The sequence below is a fragment of the Diadema antillarum genome, unplaced genomic scaffold (genome assembly GCF_040938485.1).
Source record: "Diadema antillarum isolate AM-2024a unplaced genomic scaffold, OU_Dant_1.0 seq00001817_RagTag, whole genome shotgun sequence".
Lineage (NCBI taxonomy): Eukaryota > Metazoa > Echinodermata > Echinoidea > Diadematoida > Diadematidae > Diadema > Diadema antillarum.
This window is the reverse complement of record NW_027272492.1, coordinates 93587-106388: the sequence shown is the minus strand read 5'-3', so window position 1 is coordinate 106388 and position 12802 is coordinate 93587. Positions and strand designations below refer to the sequence as shown.

At 41.1% G+C, this 12802-nt stretch overlaps 1 protein-coding gene across 1 annotated transcript; it reads left to right on the top strand.

Annotated features, from left to right (window-relative positions):
• Positions 1-231: 231 nt before the first annotated feature.
• Positions 232-8509, top strand: LOC139712537 (scavenger receptor cysteine-rich domain-containing group B protein-like). Its single transcript, XM_071624351.1, has 8 exons — positions 232-580; positions 901-1221; positions 2002-2123; positions 2530-2740; positions 3502-3831; positions 4495-4827; positions 6891-7202; positions 7848-8509. Exons 1-8 carry the CDS (start codon positions 232-234, stop codon positions 8507-8509), a joined length of 2640 nt encoding a protein of 879 aa, XP_071480452.1.
• The last annotated feature ends 4293 nt before the right edge of the window (positions 8510-12802 follow it).

The window sequence follows — 12802 nt, the reverse complement described above, 5'->3', positions numbered from 1 at the left end:
TACTACTGTCGTTGTTGTCATTATGGTAATTATGACAATAATGACAATACTGAAATTGTGATAATAGGGCAAGATGTACAAAAATAAAGATAAGTGTAATCTACGTCCGTAGCATTATAACATAATAATTGTCATTATCCTAATCACCATCGTTATCCTCTTCGATGTCGTCGATATGAATACCATCAAGAATATTTTCATGAGACATTTTATCACACAATTTATTTTCTCATGTCAGGCATTTCATCCACCGTGTTTCTCGTGGATGGCCCCTCCCCGCATGAGGGACGAGTGGAGATTGACTATGGAGGATACCGAGGCTGCGTGTGTGACGACCAATGGGACATGAAGGCTGCAAGTGTGGTGTGTCGGCAACTCGGCTTCGCTTCGGCAGTTCGAATCGGGGTCGGAAAGACCCGGCGCTACCCGACAGCAATGTGCAAACGATGCCGTTTGACAGGGGTCAGGTGTAAGGGGGACGAAGAGGCGCTGTCACTGTGCTCCCATCGGAAATCTTCGGAAACGACCTGTGACACTGGAAGTCAGTCCGTTGTGGATGTGACGTGTTCAGCCAAAGGAGGTAGGACAACCTAATTTCTAGTGTAAGAAATGTTAATGGTTTCAATCCGCATTGTATCTCTTTAATGTCTGTAGTAATGTCAAGTAATGTCTTCTTTTTGAAGTCTGTACTGAGTCTTTGAGCACTAGTGTCTATATACTTGACCGAAAGATCGGTCTGTATCTGGTCGTCGGGGATATGTTCCGCGGAGACTGCGTCTGGCTTCACGGATCCCCTCCGCAGGAGAGCGATAACGTAAAAAAATAACAGACTCCTCCGGACAGACGTATCTTCTACGTCTATACTTTCATTTTAATTACGCTTATCTTTTTTTTTATCAGTTCGTCTGATTGGAGGGTCCATCCCACAAGAGGGCAGTGTGCAGGTTTACAGCGGCGATCGGTGGGGCACGGTGTGCGATGACGGCTGGGGCCTTCAAGAGGCGACCGTCGTTTGTCGTCAGCTTGGGTACACCGCGGCCACGGCCGCCAAGAGTAATGCGCACTTTGGCGAGAATCATGACGTCGACATCCTTCTCGACGATGTGACGTGCAGCGGCGAGGAGGCTGACCTGTACCACTGTGCGCACAGGAGATGGGGGCAGCACGACTGCAAGCACTCCGAAGATGCTGGCGTGGTTTGTGCAGACGACTCGACGTCAGGTGAGGTTAACCTTGTATTGTCTGTCCTTAAAGTCTTAGCTGCAATGAATGATGAAAATTATTACAAGGGAGAAAGGTTCTCCTTGAATATGAAAGGAAGTCTTTATCAGATTTAAGTGAGATCTGCAAAAATGTACGGGGTGATCCATCGAGACATGATGCTTGGGGAAAGTGAAATGGCGAGTATGAGAAGGATCGAGCGATGTGTGGTAAGAAACTAATGGATAAAAAGAAGACTGGGGATATGATGGAGCTGCTTGGGTTGAAGGAATCAGTGGAACTAGTTGATAAGGGCGAATTGATCGACCGTGGTACGGGTATCTGTTAAAGAAAGATGATGATGCTATGTTCTGAGGAAAGTGCCAAAGCTTAAAGTGAATGATCCTCGAAGGCGAGGACGACCAAAGAAAACGGGGTGAAGACCCAAAGGAAGAGGAGCTTGGAAAGATTGGCATGAGAAAGGACAACGCCCTTATATTATTTGATTATTTGATTTTTTATCCCATAGTCGAAGGTCAACAGCTTTGTTTATGTTCTCCGGAATGAATGTGGCTATGTTGATGTTCTCTTCAATGACTTTTCATGAAAAAAAATTTTTTTTCGTATATACATTTGTCTTTGCTATATTTCCTCATAACCTCTTCGTCAATCACGATATCTATCTATCTATCTATCTATCTATCTATCTATCTATCTATCACCTACCTACACAAACACACATAAAATATATCTCTATCTACATCTATTTTACACGGAATTTCTCCATTGCTCTCTGAGCAGTTGTGGGAGCCGTACGACTCACCGGGGGCTACTTACCCTATGTTGGCCGACTGGAAGTTTACCGATACGGGGAGTGGGGAACGGTTTGCAATCAGAGCTGGCACGAGTCAAATAGTCAACAGGTGAGCGAAGATAGCCATCTCAAATAACCCCAATCAACAATGGCTCAGAAGTTCGGCATTTTACATGGAGGCAGTATACAGACAGTATATGAGACAAACCCTATCCTTAAAGTGGCATACGTTTCCATTTATCCTTCCCCAAGTAATGATATACACTAAATTGTGTCTGCTCCCATCTGTAGACATAATGCAATTTCATCATTTCCACCATCATCTTAGTGAATTAATTTGTTAAATCAGATTATGTAAGTAAGCTACATCAACATGTCAAGCTAACTCGTGTAGTCGACAACCGGCCGTGTCACTCAATTCGGTACCGGACGATGTAAACATATAATCCATGACAAGCACTGATAAGTGGTCTTCTCACAGTTGTCAGTAATAACTTTATTAACGTTTCATCCAGGTCTGTAATCAGTTGGGATACCGCTATGCAGGGAAAGGCGAGTCTAACAGCTGGGCTGTCAATATCACCTCGGACAATAATAGCCCAGTTTACCTGAGTAACGTCGATTGCGAAGAAGGAATCTCATTGGCCGAATGTCATCATGACCTGTGGCAAGACAACGACTGCACGCATGCGCAGGATGTTTTTGTCACGTGCGATCGACAACCAGGTAAATCACCTTCTTCGTTTGCCTAATTTTATGGTAAAACTATTCTTCTTCATTCCTATTCCCATAAAGCACACTGTTCTTAACACAGACACTGTGAAGACATGTCTTTACAACGACAGTGAGAATGGTTTTTAATGGAGGTATAATCCCACCACAGACGTGAGTCCTTACAAAATACAGAAAGCTAGCACTCATATCGCTAGATTAAAAAAAACATCTCAATTAAAATCATAAAATACCAAAGTTTACTTGATTCCGGTTACATAGTACACAACAAAATACCAAATGTATAAGTTACATGCTTTATGGTATGTTGCGAAATTGAAACGATTGTATTGTATTGTATTGTATTGTATTGTATTGTATTGTATTGTATTTATTCAGACAAATTAAAGCAACATGTTTAGGGGTGAAAAAAAAAGATACGAATACCCATGCATGTCTGCACCCCTGAAGTACATTACACACCAATTTAAACAAATTAAAAGTTATAATCGGAACACTGAAATACAAACATCTGGATACACGATCGGAAAATCTAAGCTGAAATGTTGTGCTCACATCGAGCACAAGTTTGATTTTTGCTGTAGTTACAAATTGCAATATTGGCTTTAAGAACACCGAGGAGCGCCTTCTAGGTGATCACGCGAAGGTGAAGGGGGTGAGGGAGGGAGGGGATTTCAATGCTGGACATACGACAATATACCTTTGTCACGTGTTCTTTTGATACTGTGACGTCTGGTCATCGGTTTGATTTGCAGGTGACGAAGGTGAAGTTCGGCTCCTGAACAGCCGAACTCCGAACGACGGCCTAGTTGAGGTGTATCGCTCAGGTCGATGGGGCAGCGTGCTGGGCGATATATGGGATATCGTTGATGCGGATGTCGTCTGTCGACAGCTCGGCTATCGAGGCGCTCTGGAAGCGGTAGTCGATCAGCGATTATCGCTAGACTCTGCCGACGCAACACTCGTTGGTTCTGTAGACTGCGATGGCTCGGAAAGTCAGCTCCTTCACTGCAAACACACGACCACGCCGACATGGGGAGGGGCGCGAGCGGGACAAGCAGGCGTGGTGTGCGCAGACGACCAGGGTATGATTTATCACTCTGCTTAGTTAATTCTATATGTGACTCATTATTGGCTATATTCAGCCCATTATTGCAAATCATTATTGTTTCTTTCAACCAGCTACATGATATAAGGAACAGGCTCATAGCTGAAATCAAAATGGCGTTTAGATGTTATATATCTAACATGACAGTCCAATATGAATAGCAAGAATTTGACATAGCAACACGGTTAAAATTCTTTCTAAAAATGCATGTAGGTAATGATTCATACTTTGATTTTGTTTTCGACCGGATTTTAAGAACAATGCACCAACTGTGTGGAAAAGTTATTCAAGATTTCAAGGCATAGCATGAGATGTTACATATTGCCATTCAAAATCTAATGCAGGTAATGTGACAATGTGACAGAGTTATATTCATTTTCAGGACAGACAAAAAAAAAAACTTTAATCGATTTCATTACGCCACGTCAATGGTCTTATATATCGGCGGCATTGGTGTTAGAGCAAACACACAATCATGAGACATATGTGACTCTTAATTGTCTTCTAACTAGACCCGAAATAAAGTGGGCCTTAATTAATTGCATACCTGAAGACAAGAAATAGAGAAATATAAGATATCACTATACCATCTTCCACAAACAGACATTTCACAAGTTTCAGGCACGTTTCTTTGCAGAAGGCGCTGGCGTGGATGGGGCGATCCGACTGATGGGTGGACGGCGGCCAGGGGAGGGCCGGGTGGAGATCTACCACAGCGGCGTGTGGGGAACGATCTGCGACGATTTCTGGGACGAGAGGGAGGCCGAGGTCGTATGCCGCCAGCTGGGATTCCGCGGCACGTCAGAACCAAAGCGAGGCGGCTACTTCGGCCAGGGCCACAGCCGGATCCATCTCGACGACGTGATGTGCGACGGCACGGAGGATTCGCTGGCGAATTGCTCGCACGCACCCTGGGACGACCACAACTGTCTTCATGGCGAGGACGCAGGCGTCATATGTCAGTCGTTAGACAGTGAGTCGTCTTCCTTGATCTGAATCATGTAACTCGCGAATAGCAAACAGGTTTTAGGTAGTGGAATGGATGATTGCTTATTGGTAGATCCAGTAAAGCCTGCATGGTTGTCTATCTGCCTGAGGTTGAGGCTTGACCACACGTTTACACAAATTGTTCTAGAAGTATCAGGCTCGTATGTCATGTGACATCAGGCTCGTACACCTGTCATGTTTTCTCATCCAGTCAAAATAAAAAGAAACAATTACTACTATCACATAATTAACATAGTCTTTTTACATGTCACAGTTTCATCGATTAGCAATTGGTTCCATCTGGCGACTTCCCGGCAAAAGTTGTTCTTCACCGAAGCTGTGTATACAGAAGGACAGTCTATCGTCTAGAATCCGTGTTCTCCTTTACTGCTTCCTGAAAACTTATCCCTAATACTCATGTACACCTTTAAACAGATTAAAGGTGGTATTCTGAACACCGTTTTATCTCTGTTGTAACTTGTGTTGTAACTTGTGTTGTAAGTCTGTGAGTTATAACACCGCTAAAACAGTTGTAAATCGGTATTCTGAACACTGTTTTAACGGTGTTGTAAGTCATGATAACCACGCCCATCGCAATAATCATATCCAATAGGAAATATTGTTAGAAGTAGCATCTAAGACATTTCAACCAATAAGATTGCTCCCTTGGGCAAATGCGCCTGGCTTAACTCTGCGCGTTTTAACAAGCGCTCATTCTCTGGCGTGCGCACAAATAGGACAATGGTATGCGCAGGTAAAGAGAGCCAGAGATAAAATAAAGTTACAACAGAAGCTTGATCATTATGCCTTCTTACCGGTTTTGACGTATAGTTGGTGCAGTAGGGGATTCGCAAAGCTATCTCAGATTGAGTCTTTTTATTTGAAATTTTGTTTAAAAAAATAAGAAGATATCTGGCGTTCATAAGATGAACCCAAATTTCATGGTTTATGTGGAACTAGACGCTTCTATATTACGTTAAGCCCTTGCAATGCCATGTTATTATTATCATTAAATATTATTATTGTTGTTGTTGTTGTTGTCACTATCTTCACAAGATATCTCTTGGAGATCATTATCACGTAAAGTTCCATCATGGAACCTTAGACTTCTAATACTTTTCTTAGGATTCGCGCCATCCCCAGCAATAAATATTTTTGAAACACCCAAAGGTACTGATAATGAATTCTTTTTGGTGAAGATAGTGAAATCATATTTAAAAATATTTGATATTTTGAAAGATATTTTTGAAATGAATAGTGCTTAAAACAAGTTAGTGCCGACGGTGCCGGTAAACTTTCTGTTCATGTGTTTGTGTTTTTATCTATGTGCACAATTATGCTACGCGTATGTACTTGCAATGTTAATGTTACCAAATTTTGTATTGTGGAATGAGTTTACATTTTGTCAAACTGCTATATCATTTGCCTTTCTGTACATACATTGTTGTTATTTTTTGTATATCTTTTTTATTTTGAACTCGCATACCACAATATTGAGTTGGTGAATAATCTCACTATCTAACATAAGTTAAAACGAAAGTTACAACGGAGTTATAACACCCTCCACCCTGTTTTATCTCAGAAGCATAAATTTGCACGGGGCATGACTTACAACAGAAGATAAAACAGTTTTCAGAATACCGTGTAATCTAATGGGTGTTCAGGTTTGCGCCCACTGTTACGCGCGTGCGCATACCCTAAGACAATGGTATGCGCAGGCAAAGGGTGCGCAAGATAAAACACTAGTTACAACACAAGTTACAACAGAAGTTACAACAGAGATAAAACGGTGTTCAGAATACCGATTTATTACAACAGACTTACAACAGAGATAAAACGGTCTCAGAATACCACCCTAGTGTTCTACGTACATGTACTATGAAAGTCGCCTGAAGAAGCGGATCAGGGATCGTTCACGAGTGAAACATGCTGCCGTTCAAACGTGTTCTCAGATTTTGGGTTTTAAAAGTGCAATTAATATTGTCACGGACAGTTCTCTATCTCCCGAAAAAGTGATATAACGGCGTAACATTCAAACCTTTCCTACAGGATCCATCCGCCTCGTGAACGGGAGCCAACCAAACGAGGGCCGAGTGGAGGTCTATCTCGGCGGCTCCTGGGGCACTGTATGCGACCATCACTGGGATATGACGGATGCCCACGTGGTGTGCCGTTTCCTTGGATACCGAGGTGCCTCGGACGCTCCTGGAGGAGCGAAATTTGGGCGCGGCTCGGGTTCGATCTCCATGAATCGCGTACTTTGCGAAGGCAGCGAGATATCTTTGTTCCAGTGCGCGCACTGGCCCGTCGAAGACGACTGCTCGCACGACAATGATGCGGCCGTGGTTTGCCTCACAAACGGTAAGATAATTTTTTGAAGAGTGGAATAACGTACGTAATATCCATGATGCCACCTTCAAAGCAAACCAACGCCTAAACAAACGTTTGATCGACAATGATGCCATGTCCTTCTGCAGCTCATTTTCTGAAGTTAGTCACGGAAGTAAATTTCGATTTTGAATATTCTGAAATATAAAAAGATGATTCATATGTACATTCACTTTATATGGTATTTTCAAAGCAGATAGTCTCATCTTTTGCCGATGGAAAAGTTAGGGTCTGTAAATGATCGATACTTACATAAACTGCAAAATCGAGGTTCACTTACAAAGAAGATACAGTACGTCGGATGATATTGCACCAAACCTGTTCAAATTATTGAGAATGCCGTGAAAACGACCCTTTGGGTAGCTAATGCACATTTTAGTCATCACTTTGTAAACAGAATAATTGACCTATTCGGTAAAAGAAACAGACCCTTCCGAAAATCTTTATCTTGGTCATTTAAAGAATTGATGATATTTTGAGTCCACCTGTCCACTGCTCCATTTCCCCCCCCCCCCCCAAGCTATTATGCACGATCCGTGCGCACGTGGTACAATGTGGTTAAACGGAAACCATGTGTTACTTCTTATTTTCATGTTACTACTTGATCCCTCTCAACAGAAAACTCCAACCCATCAGTGTTGGCGATCTCCGGTATCGTTGTCGGCTGTTCAGTGGCGATCGGAATCGTCGTCCGCATCTTTTTCGAGTCTTGGCGCCGGCGTTGTCAAGGTGATGAACTCCGTTCTCCACGTCTCGCTCGAAATCTGCCGCGTGGCCGAGGTCGATCCCCGGCGACTCGGACATCAGTAGAACGGGGTACTAACGAGGAAGATAACAAGTACGTGGCGTTTTACCCATTCATGCCTCCTCCTTACTCACCGACGGCGGAGGACCAGCAGCCGCAACAAAGTGAGGAGGATGACTCGGAGGAAGCCTCACCCCATAACGACAGCTGCTATGGAAGCGAAGTCCACTGCGATGATGGTAGTGACAGTGAGAGTATAGACCAGCAAGCGGATGTGGAAAGCGGCGATGCTAGTGAAGGCAACACGGACGCCATGTTTAGAACTTCACCTTCTGGCGCGCCATTAGCCCAACTGCCAGTGTACTTGACAACAAGCATTGCACCACCCACATATAGCGATGCTCTGAAACATCAAATTATTGGACCGGCGCGGTACGGTGGCGTTCCTATGGTGGTCTACGCGTCCCTGGATGAGTGCGGAGGATTATCAAATGGGCTGAGCCCTTCCACTCTGTTACGTGGTGACCCAGTATAGTAACACATCTACGTGCGAATTATATACTCTATTTATCAGATTTTATGACGAATATAAGTGTACATTTTAAGTGTAATAGATCGGAAATGTATGACAGATATTAAGATTTTATCAAGTTAGTTGTCTATATACAAGATCTGATAAGGAACCACAAAGTGTGATGTCATAGCCATTCATCACCATGGAAACTGATTCTATAATAAAACCCCACATGGATCGAAACCATGTTTGAACGTAGGTTCCAAGCCAAGCTATAACAAAAGACTGTGACATCATCACTTCGATACTCTGTACCGTTTCTTATACTTCTCATAAACCGCAAAGGAAACCACTAAAACCAATTAAAGGAAACAGATTTTAAAAAATGGATTGAATGATAGCAGCAATGCTAGTATAGAACTCATAAGTTAAAGATTGAGGTCTATTCAAAAGTTATGAATTCTTAAATTTTCGGTGCCGTCATCAGGCAGACTACTACAGTTCAAAACGTCATTATGGACAGTTTAAATAAAATATATGAAGCATACAACAAACTTTCATTTTTTCATCAAAAGTACACGTTCCAAGCAGACTACTACAGTTCATGACGTCATTATGGACAATTTAAAGAAAATATAGATATGGAGAATACCACAAACTTTCATTTTCATTGAAAGTACACGTTCCATCGACTTATTACTGACTTAAGGCTAAGGGTGATATTCCCTCTGCTATCTGAAGGAGGTAAATCAAGATTAGTGCTCTTTCAATATGCTAGAAAAGGAAAAAATGTTGAATTTTCTTTATATTTCCTGTGTATTTTATCCATAATGACGTCATGAAGTGTAGTAGTCCCCATAATATATTCAGTGATGGCGGCACCGAGACTTTAAAAATTCACAAGTTTTGAATCGATTGTCCTCAAACTTTCACCGATTTGTTCTACTAACATTGCTGCTTTTACTCAACCCACATTTATGTATGCGTTTTTGCTTGATGAAGCGAAAACTATGAAAACATCCACAAACGGGGTCCGTACTAACTATTCATTCATGATCCGAAACACTTGTACCAGTTACAGCTGTTCGAACATGCTGGGACCAACTTTGACATTGTGAGCATTTTAGTTATAATTTTAGGTTTAATGCTATGACGATACAAATTATACTTTCCGAAAATTGCGAGGCCAGACCGATTTTACATCAGCTTGACCGAAATTTAACATGATCCTTAAAAATCAAGAAAAACGAGGAAATTGGGTATCAACGTTCAAAACTATATTATGGTCGTGATTATACCACACACAAGAATTTACAAACCGAATCTCAGTCCATATTTATGACTATTCAAATGATTTCGTAATTATTCAGTAGGGATAATGCCATTCATAAATTCGTGAATAGTGTAGCAACAGGCACCGAGTGCATATCTATTTTAATTATACAAGTAGTTAACCATGTGTTGTTCATAATTGAGGTGGGGATCAGAAAGATGATGCACAATGACCTCATCTTGATCCCATTTTCATCTTATAGTTTAAAAAGAATACATTTTTATCCATCTTTTACAAATCTTTCTCTGATCTTGCTTATTGTGCTGCTGGTTTGGTTTGGTAAGAAGGGTCATTTGGTACACCGTGCGCATTTAACCAGATTTTGTCTCAGTCCATGTTTACATTTGATAAGGTTTTCAGGTTTGTTTGGTGTGGTTTTTTTTGTAGTTCACAATACATTGTGGAATAATCAAGCGAGGGTGTGTCTAAAATGATCTCATAAACATCGTATACTATATTACTGTGACGTGGGTCAGATTTATTTGAGTAACTTAATTCAGATTTTACAGGAGACCTCGAGAGGATTTTTACATTTGAACATCTATCGATTGGTTATATTACGAGGTAGAGAGTTTCGGAATTCATAGTGATTGGGATGAGGAATAATAATGTTTTCAGCATTGATAATAAATCACAATGAACGAGGATGATGTCATAGAAGCTTCACGTGTGAATGCATGATTGCTTACTTAAAGAAGCAGAACAAAAGAAGAAAGCGTTCATAATTTCTACACATGTGTTAACTTGTTGAGCAAGTGCCATTGTAATGCATTACACTGCAGTCGACTCCCGTTATAACTTAACAAAGTCCTCAGGACCGGCAGTTTTCTTTCGTTATACCGAATTGCGTTATAAGCGAACAAGTAAACAATAAAAAAAAGGGAATAATGTTTGTGCCTGGATTTTTACTTCGTTGTAACCGGAATTTCGTTATAACAGTGTTCGTCATAACGGGAGAGCTCTGTATACATTACTGAAATAGGTGAGCCTCTTACGTTATGTCATCCTGGTTCAACATGTTCAATGTATTATGTTTTTGGGGGGCTTTCAGAGTATTAGTTTATCTGTCATGCTCAAGGACCACAATAAACAAATTCCAAATTTGAATCTGTTCATGCACTATCGATTTATGATGCGTCAGTGATTGTGTAAATTGTTTGGAATCATTTTTAATCTAATTTCATGTTTTGTAAGGACATTAAATAATGTGGAAATCACATCATCTGCTTCATTCCTGTTTCAAAATTATGTTCTCTCTCGTGTATAATTCTAGGCTCATACCTTCTCAACATCCATGTCCTATATACTTCTTTCTTTTACTTTCGCCAGTAGGTGAAACCTACGGCCGGTGTAGCGGCACATAGCGTTCCATGGCGTATTTTGCCCCATAACAGAATCCGCCGGTGGTTATCGTTTTAATCGGCGAATAATGTTCTGGCGCGGAACAAATCGGCCGTCACTGTAACGGCAGATAGTGTACAGCGGCGGATTTTGTCCGAGCTGTACAACAATGGTGAGGTATTGTTGTTGTTTTTTTTTCTCTCTCTCTCTCTCTCCCTCTCTCTCTCTTCCCCCCGGCTCTTTTGGTCATGATATATCACAGGCGGCGATCCTTTTTGTTGTTGTTGTTGTTGTTTGTTTGTTGTTGTTTGTTTGTTTTTTTTGGGGGGGGGGGGGGAGGGGGGTAGTCCCCCTGGAATTTTTCTGAATTGTTTTCACTGGACCCAAATTCTGGAATAATCTTCCCGCAAATTTAATCAAAATGTTCTTCTGTTCATTTTCAAACAAAAATTCAAATCAATGCTACTTGATAACTGTACTTTGTCTGACTACAGCCCTTTAACCGGTTATTTTACATCAGTTTATTTTTGTGCATGGTGGATTAATTTGAAGTGTAAGTTTGATATAGGCCTATACATCCGGTTTCAGCGTTTATGCTCCCATATAATCATTATACACTAATACTCATACCTTGAATTCGTCATGACCTGGACGGTGGATTATTATATAATTGTATACTTGTGCACTTATATGTCAATGTTTCTTTTTCACTTAGTTCTCATTCTTTCGTTATTCTTTTTCTTTTTTTTTTCTTTGATTTCTTGTGCCCTCTATACCTTGCTATTTTGGCTTTCATATAGTTATGTCATCTGTACTTTGTGTCTTATCTCCATTGCAAAACGTATTCGCATTGCTATTTATTCCTGGAACCCGTGGTTACAAGCTTTGTTTTTGCGGTTCCTTCATATTTCACTTCTTATTGAGAATTGTCTTTTATGACACATTTTCTCGTCATTATCCACTTTATATCATATGTTATCTTTTTGTTCGTTTGCTTTTTGATTTGTTTTGTGCTGTTTGTTTGTGTACTTGTTTTGTATTTTTGCTTTTACATGCCAAGTGTAATGTGAAAATAAACGTGCCGGAACTGTTCACTGTGTCTCGAGGGTAAGATCGGTGGCAGTTTCAGTAATTTAATTTAATTTCAATTCTGAAAACGCAAAGAATCCCTCAGTCAACCTTTGGCCCACTTCCTATAAACTGACACATTGAAGATCCACATGTGAATCTAAAGGTCCCAGATATTTATTGATTTAGCTTTGCACATTTTCCCTTAAACGTTCATTTTCTCTTGTAGGGCCTACTTTTCTTCATTGAAAATTATAAATATTCCACAAAAACAACAACTCCAAAACATATAATTTCAATTATGAGAATGCAAAGGCCCCCCTTGTGTGAGAGGGGGACATCCCCAACCCCCCCCCCCCACACACACACACACACAAAACACACACCTTCGGTCGACCTTCAAACGCTATACACCGTGAAGACGGACACGTTCATCAAGAGGTGACAGATACCACGATTTAGACAAATTAAATTTTCTTATGGGTAAGTGATTACTGAGAAAAGAGGGCTTGAAGTTTAGTGTCTATGTTTAGTGTCATGGCCTTAATCTCACCAAGCCGTGCTCTGCGCGA